We start from the raw sequence: 7,207 nt of genomic DNA, 5'->3' as shown, positions 1-7,207 counted from the left end.
AAACCCACATTTTTAAACATTTGTTTTTGTTTAAAAGAAAAATTCTTACAATTCAAAAAGTTTTGACCAGTTTCATTTGAGATTTTTTTTTAAACGATTTTTTTTTTTTGTAAATCCAAAAGTTTTGACAATTTTAATTTGACTTTTTTTTTTATTAATTGTGAAACCAATTTAACTCCATAATCAGTGAAGCAGGAAAAAAACATCTGTCAACAAAAATTCCTTTTATTTGACATTTTTTTTATATAAAGCACCATCTGATAAAACAGAAGATGGCCACTTTGAAATAACACACATTAAAGAAAACTGTCAACATTTACATCAGAAAGGACAGCAGAATTTCTTCCAAAGTAAAAAAAAGTCCTGTAAAATGTACTTTAAAGAGCAGCCCCGGTGCTTCAGCAGGTCAAACTGAGTCGGTCCTCTTGTAAGCCACCATGCTGTTCACCTTGTGGATGGAGGTGGTGAAGGAGCGCAGGCGCACCTCCTCTGATTGGTTGATTATCTGTGGGCCAGACTCCTCCCACTTGTCTGGAACCACCAGGTCTTTATCAGTGTAGACCAGGAGATCAAAGGCACCTGCAGGGGAAGGTCAGAGGTCAGAAATCATTGGAACAAAGCAAGATAGTAAAGAGGAAGAAGAGGAACTTACATGGCGTCTCCAGCAGAGGGAGGAAGGTAACCGTGGCTGTTATCTGCCTGATGACAGAGCGGATCTCATCTTGAATGATCTTGATGGATTTCTCCCTGGGAGCACTGGGAACACAACCAACGACCAAAACTCATCCTTACTGATGGCCGAGAGCTTATTTTAGGTTTATACTGCCCCCTGCTGGGGAAGATCATTTTGTACCCTACAGTTTCTAACAATATTCTAATTTGAATTAAAAAAAGCATCAAAAAATATTTGTGTGAAATCAGATTTTCTATCTGAAGAAAGCAACATGGCGCTGACCTGCTCTCCTTAGCCGATTTGTCACACTCGACGTCAAACTGCCATCTCTCCAGCACCTCATTGGTTTCCAGACACGTAATGACCAACACCAGCTTCTGCACGGTGCACTCAAACAGCCACTCTGAAACAATGATGAACAAAAGGAGAAGATTTGGAGAGCACCGATTCCAGCTCTTCTGGTCTGATCGACCAATAGTCATTTTCTTCCTAAAAACATCAGTTACGGTAATTAGTTTCTGAAAACTTCATTCTACAACTAAAATAATACACAAATAGTCGTGCACTGATTGCAGTTTTCTAGCCGAACAACTTAATTGATCTGAAAAGTTGCTAGATATAGCAACAAAGTTCTTTTCACATGCAAGTATCGAAGGATCGCCTGAAATGAAGACGATGGTGTCTGTTTTATTGCTGCTCTCCTACAGAAAGAAACAATGGAGAATCCAACCGAAAATGAAAGAACTGAAAATGATTCTCATATATTAACTGATTTTACTAAACTTCAAACAAATGATTTAAGAAATGCAAAACTATTTAACCAGGATAACTTTATCATCATCTGCATATCTTAATGAGGGCAGTATTTTTAGATCTATTGCTGCCACCTACTGGCCAATGATGTTACATTACATACTCTTAACTTTACTGTGTCAGAATTACTGATTTTAACAGGGATATTTGACTCTGATCAGACTATCGAGATCAACTTTCAACCTTTTAGTTTCCATGGTGACCTGTAGCTGAGGCCAAGCAGAAAAATCAAGTTGTCATTAGAACGTCAGGAATCCATGGAATAAAATCTTGAAACTATTTCAGTTCAGGTGACTCGTCTCTCGAGCCGTCCCACTGAGCACCGGTACCTTTGAGCTGAGACACCACGTTGGTCAGGTAGCTCTTCAGCTTGGGGTCAGTGGTGAGCTGCAGGGTCATGTCATAGTGTGTGACTCTGGTGAAAGTCTCAGGAGGGTAGATGCCCCTCTGATACAGGATACTGTTGATGCCAAATGCTGTGGAGAGACACTGGGTCAGCTAAGGTTCAGCTAAAGATGCTTAGAAATCATGTTGAAGTGGAACTGGAGATGCATGGATCAGACATTACTGGCTTATATTGATTTCTTGCTTTCTTTGAGGGAGACCGACTCAATATATCCAATTGCAATGATCACTACAATTGCAATATGTGGAATATCAACACAAACTGCTTGAATGCAATATTTTTTTGACTCTAACATGCAAAAAATGTTTGGCCTTTTGGATTTCTTTCTACAGGCTATAAACCCACACGCTTGTGCACTAATTTACACTCCTGCTCATAACAAACTGACATAACATGGTGACAGCTTTTTTTTTTTAAAAGGTTTTGTTGGCTCTAGTGGCCTTTATTTGAAAGTAGTTCGACAGGAAAGAGGGCAATGAGAGGGGGAAGACATGCGGCAAATGTCACCAGGCCGGGAATCGAACCTGCAACCACCGCCACGAGGACCAAGGCCTCAATACATGGGTTGTGCTTTGCCCCTGCTTGAATAAAATGCAAGTACGCAGCATTTTTTGAGAAGTCTGGATTGCTTCACGTATATTTTGCACATTGCCTATGACTGTTGCTCGTGGGGACAGAGATTTCAGTAATCTAAAACCAGTGGTGGGAAGTAACAAAGTACAAGTATATCGTTACTGTACTTAAGTACATTTTACGTGTATCTGTACTTTACTTAAGTAGATTTAATAATGGATACTTTCTACTTTTACTCCACTACATTTCTACAAAACTGTCGCGTTACTCGTTACATCCAAGTCTCGTTGCTCTTTTCTTCCGTTAAAATGTGAAGTTCAGGGATTTAAGGTGGCGCCGTAAAATCCCAGCAATAACGTGACTTAGTGTCTGTTGTCACCCATCGGCTCCACCTTTACTCGCACGCGGAGCTCCAGACATGCGCAGTGGTTTCCTCTGAGCGTCAGTAATATAATAGTACTGAAGCGCTGCATAAATCATAAGATATGGCGACATGTAAAATCAGCAGCGCTTCGCTTTCACAGACGGTGGAACTTCGTCCACCTTTTAGTGTCACTTGAAAGGAAAGCTTAAAGAAAGGTAAGATCTGTGGACGTGATGCTAGCAATGCTAGCTGTACAGAGACACATGTTGCATCTGTGTTGAAAAAAACGTTGTCACTCATGCGCTGAATTATTGTGTGTTGACTGAGGTGACGCAAATATGGGACAACGCTGTGACCAAAGTGCAATATAGTGATATGACATTCAGGAACGATCCGATTCTTCTGGACGGATTTTTACTGATTAAATTTATTTCAGTTCTAAGTATTTAATATCTAGGTGTTTATGGGAATGTGGATCTTTCAGATCAATTTGAGAAGCAATTTTGAAAGGTAAAAGTAAATTTTTTTGTGTCACGTAGCGCAGGGTGCTGGTCTTGACTACAACTCTGCTACTGGCTCCTCGGTTGCCTGTCCTCCCCCACCCACCTTCTTTCCATCCCCTTTCTGTTGGATTTCTTAAAATAAAATAAATGCCACTAGTGGCAATAAAAGTCAAGTTCATGTTATGTTAGGACAGGAGACAAAATGTTTCCATCCCTGAAATTATGATGCATAGAATCACATATCTAAGYCTAAACTATGTTACAGAGAATAAAAACATACTTTATCTGTGGCATTGTTCATTAAAATGGCACATTTCTAATGTATTAAAATTAAATACAATCAGTTCACTTAATGATATTGTATTAGCAATTCAGCAAGTACTTTTACTACTCAAGTATTTGTAAAAGCCAGTACTTTTTTACATCAGTAGAAATGTACTTAAGTACAAACGTTAATGTGGTAGTTTTACTTTTACTTGAGTACATTTTTGAGTACTTTCTCCACCACTGTCTAAAACTTTAAAAAAAATTTAAGCAACCTATTTGCGTATTGTATTCAGAGTGCTGCATGTAAAATTCACAAACAGTAAACATTGTGATAGTATCAGTATTGGACCAAAGAAAGCAGGGCTTTAAAATTGTGGTGCTTTTTATGGGTGAAATAGACTCAAGAAATTGTAACAGCAACTGCGAAGGGGGGGCTTCATTTTTTATTTTTTTTTGTCATAGGGCCCAAAATTCCTGGCGGCGCCTGCAGGAGACTAATAAACCATCTGATCCTCTCAGAGGAGCAGCTCTTGGGTCCACCAGGCGTTTTGAACAGATGCATGTTTTTTCAAGCATGCATGGAAGAATCAAGGCAACACTCCAGGTATGACTTTGATGAAGGAATAAAATCATTAAACCCAGCAACCTCTCGCTAAAGATTCCCCACAAAACGCTAAAATGTAACCATATCGATGCCTCCTGCTCGAGTAAACAACTTTAACACTGAGGCAAAGATCGGTTTATGAACAAATTGCGCTCCAATAGACTTCGGGATGTAAAATATCAACATTAAACTCCCATTTGATTTGATTTTGTAGCGCTCAGCGTGGTGCGGGTGGGCGGTGCTTTCCACTATGAAGACAAGTAAAAATAAATTGTTATCTGCAACGACAATAAGTTGCATTTATAGCTCCGAGAGCAAAACACACTGGCTTCCGGTGTTTATTGCAGTTTCACGTTGAGGTCATGAGTTTTACAAAGACTCAGCTCAGGCCCAACAGTTGCACTTTAGCACAGCGTGTTGTGTAGAAGCTAAGGGAGGAAACGAGCTGCTAAGCTATGGATTGAACTGAATACTTACAGAAGAAGTCAGCCACCAACTCCGCGCTTCCTTTAAGAGTGATTCCCTTAAGAGTACTGGTCATGGTTCCAACTATCACCAACAGATTCTCCTCTAAAAGATTTTTGTGCCGCTTCTCTGTTGTCTTCTGCTACCCGCCGTGTAGTTTGAAAATGTCATATGCACTTACACGCATGCGTAAAGCCTCCCTTCTCAAGTTGCGTTTACATTTTCTTGACGCGAGGGGGCAGTGCGTAACAATCCAACTGTTGATCTCAGTCTTGCCACAAAAGACCTTGAAAGATTTTCGCAAATTAAACTAGTAATCTCTACATTTAACTTTATTGCTACACTCAGTGAGCCAAACCGCTGCATGTGTTCAGAACAAGAAAGCAGGCATTCCTATACTTTTGTGTAATATTTCATTAAAACTTGTCATTTGTCAAGATTTGTTGTTGTGCTGTTAGGTTTTGGGGCCATTGCTCGCAGGTCTGTCCCAATGTCATAGTGGAAGTTATTTGTCCTTCTAAATCAGTGGTTCTTAACCTTTTTTGAGGTACCAAACTCACCAGTTTCATATGCGCGTTCACTGAACCCTTCTGTAGTGATAAATAAAATATGATTATTTTCCCCCAAATTCAAGACATAGTGGTGACCCAACTAAAGTCTAGTTATGTCACCCCACGATCACTGTCTTCTTAAAAGGTAGAGTCTCTGAGAACAGTTCTTCAAAATATAATCAGTGTTTTCAGCAAAGTTGAGCTGACTGTCCAGGAACGACCCAAGGTATTTAAAATTTGCCAGTTTCAACAGGTTGGCCATCGAGAGAAACTGGAACCGCTTCAAGGTTTTGTTTAGGTCATTTAATTTGCTCTACATTCTTAAGAGAATGGAAAAATTAATAATAAATACTACAGACTTTGCGGTATTCTGATTTAGTAATGTAATTATATTAATTGTGTTACCACCCCCACGCCACTAGAGGCAGTAGCAACCCCGAAAAGATGCGACTAAGGAGCCGATTTAGAAGTTCACCGAAAGCTACAGAATGTGGTAAAAACTGTGAGCTTTGCTGAAGTAATTAAAGACACAAGTTCAAATCCATGCTGAGAGTGGATCTCCTTCAATCAGGGCTCCTCCGCAGCTCTGATTGGCTAAGCAATGTAACGTGATCCTCTGATTGGCTAAGCAATGTAACGTGATCCTCTGATTGGCTAAGCAATGTAACGTGATCCTCTGATTGGCTAAGCAATGTAACGTGATCCTCTGCAGCAAGTGATGGCAAAGCGGCGCGTCATCACGACTTTACACAAGTGTGTCTTTACCTCCACGGCAGAGGCTCCACCGAACCCCTGAGACCCACGTTAAGAACCACTGGCATAAATATTTGAATAATTTACCCCAACTCTTACTTCTATTGTTCTATTATTTAAAAAATCGTTAATCCAATTATACATTTTTCATTTTATTCCCATTTTATCCATCTTAATTAATAAACCCTCCTCCCAAAGCATGTCATGCGCTTTTTCAATATCAACAAATGAGCCTAAGAGAATTCCTTTATTTACCTGAGCCTTTCTTATTTCATTTTCTAAACAAACAATTGGATCTACAGTTGTCCGTCCACTCCTAAAACCACTCTGATAAGGAGATATAAGAACTCCTTTTTCTATTTCATACATTAATATCTTAGTTATCATTTTCTCCATCAATTTACATAAATTAGATGTAAGAGCTATAGGCCTATAACTTCTGACCTCTATCTTATCCTTACCTGGCTTTACTATCGGTAAAACGACTGAATGTTTCCAACTAGGGCAATTCATCTTGTTCCCATATTTTATTTTATAACTTTAAAACTACTCCTTTAGCAGCATCTCATAACTGTTCAATCTTATTATAGTATACGCCATCTTTCTCTGGAGATATATTTTTTACTCCAATCAAAGCTCTATTCATTTCAAACAATGTAAAATATTTATCTAAAACACCTCTTTCCTATTTAAAATGTCTCTATTATCTTCAGTAATTTTCAATCTCAAAAATAATTCATTTGATAAATTTTTAGAACTATGCACTTTCACAAAGGACCTAGCAAACATCTCTGCTTTTTCCTTATGTAGCCTCACACTGATTACCTTTAATTATAGGTAAAGAAAAATCCCTTCTAATTCCTCCCGTCATTCCCCAGATCTCGTTTACTTTATCTTCTGTTCCAATTGTATGACAAAAACCTCTACAATAATTCTTTTTAAATAATTTAACTATTCTCTTAACTTTAGACTGAGCATTTTTGTATAATATTAAATGACATAGGGGTGACCCAACTAGAGTCGGGTCACCCCACGATCACTGTCTTCTTAAAAAGTAGAGTCTCTGAGAACAGTTCTTCAAAATATAATCAGTGTTTTCAGCAAAGTTGAGCTGACTGTCCAGGAACGACCCAGGGTATTAGCTGACCGGTACGGCGTCCATCAGTCCACGGTCTGCCGGATCATCACAACGTGGACTAACTTTTTATTTACAGTACTTAGTTAAACTATGATCT

The 7,207-nt window shown here is 38.9% G+C and overlaps 1 protein-coding gene across 1 annotated transcript; it reads right to left on the bottom strand.

Moving 5' to 3' along the window:
- Positions 1-205: 205 nt before the first annotated feature.
- On the bottom strand, positions 206-4,856 carry mad2l1 (MAD2 mitotic arrest deficient-like 1 (yeast)). Its single transcript, XM_008434846.2, has 5 exons — positions 4,681-4,856; positions 1,816-1,962; positions 956-1,076; positions 653-756; positions 206-579 (listed from the first exon to the last, which is right to left on the bottom strand). The coding sequence occupies exons 1-5, from the start codon at positions 4,742-4,744 to the stop codon at positions 407-409; spliced, it is 609 nt and encodes a 202-aa protein (XP_008433068.2). The 5' UTR covers positions 4,745-4,856; the 3' UTR covers positions 206-406.
- Positions 4,857-7,207: the final 2,351 nt, after the last annotated feature.

Source organism: Poecilia reticulata, linkage group LG18 (assembly GCF_000633615.1).
Source record: "Poecilia reticulata strain Guanapo linkage group LG18, Guppy_female_1.0+MT, whole genome shotgun sequence".
NCBI classification, from domain to species: Eukaryota; Metazoa; Chordata; class Actinopteri; order Cyprinodontiformes; family Poeciliidae; genus Poecilia; species Poecilia reticulata.
This window is presented reverse-complemented; position numbering and strand designations above follow the sequence as displayed.

What these genes read in the sequence shown, in the direction of transcription:
- mad2l1 (XM_008434846.2), bottom strand. Translation starts at nt 4,744, where the DNA reads ATGACCAGTACTCTTAAGGGAATCACTCTTAAAGGAAGCGCGGAGTTG. An exon ending in AAATCGGCTAAGGAGAGCAG is followed by an intron (nt 757 to 955) that starts GTCAGCGCCATG and finishes TTGTGTTCCCAG; the next exon opens with TGCTCCCAGGGAGAAATCCA. An exon ending in CCCTCTGCTGGAGACGCCAT is followed by an intron (nt 580 to 652) that starts GTAAGTTCCTCT and finishes CTTCCCCTGCAG; the next exon opens with GTGCCTTTGATCTCCTGGTC.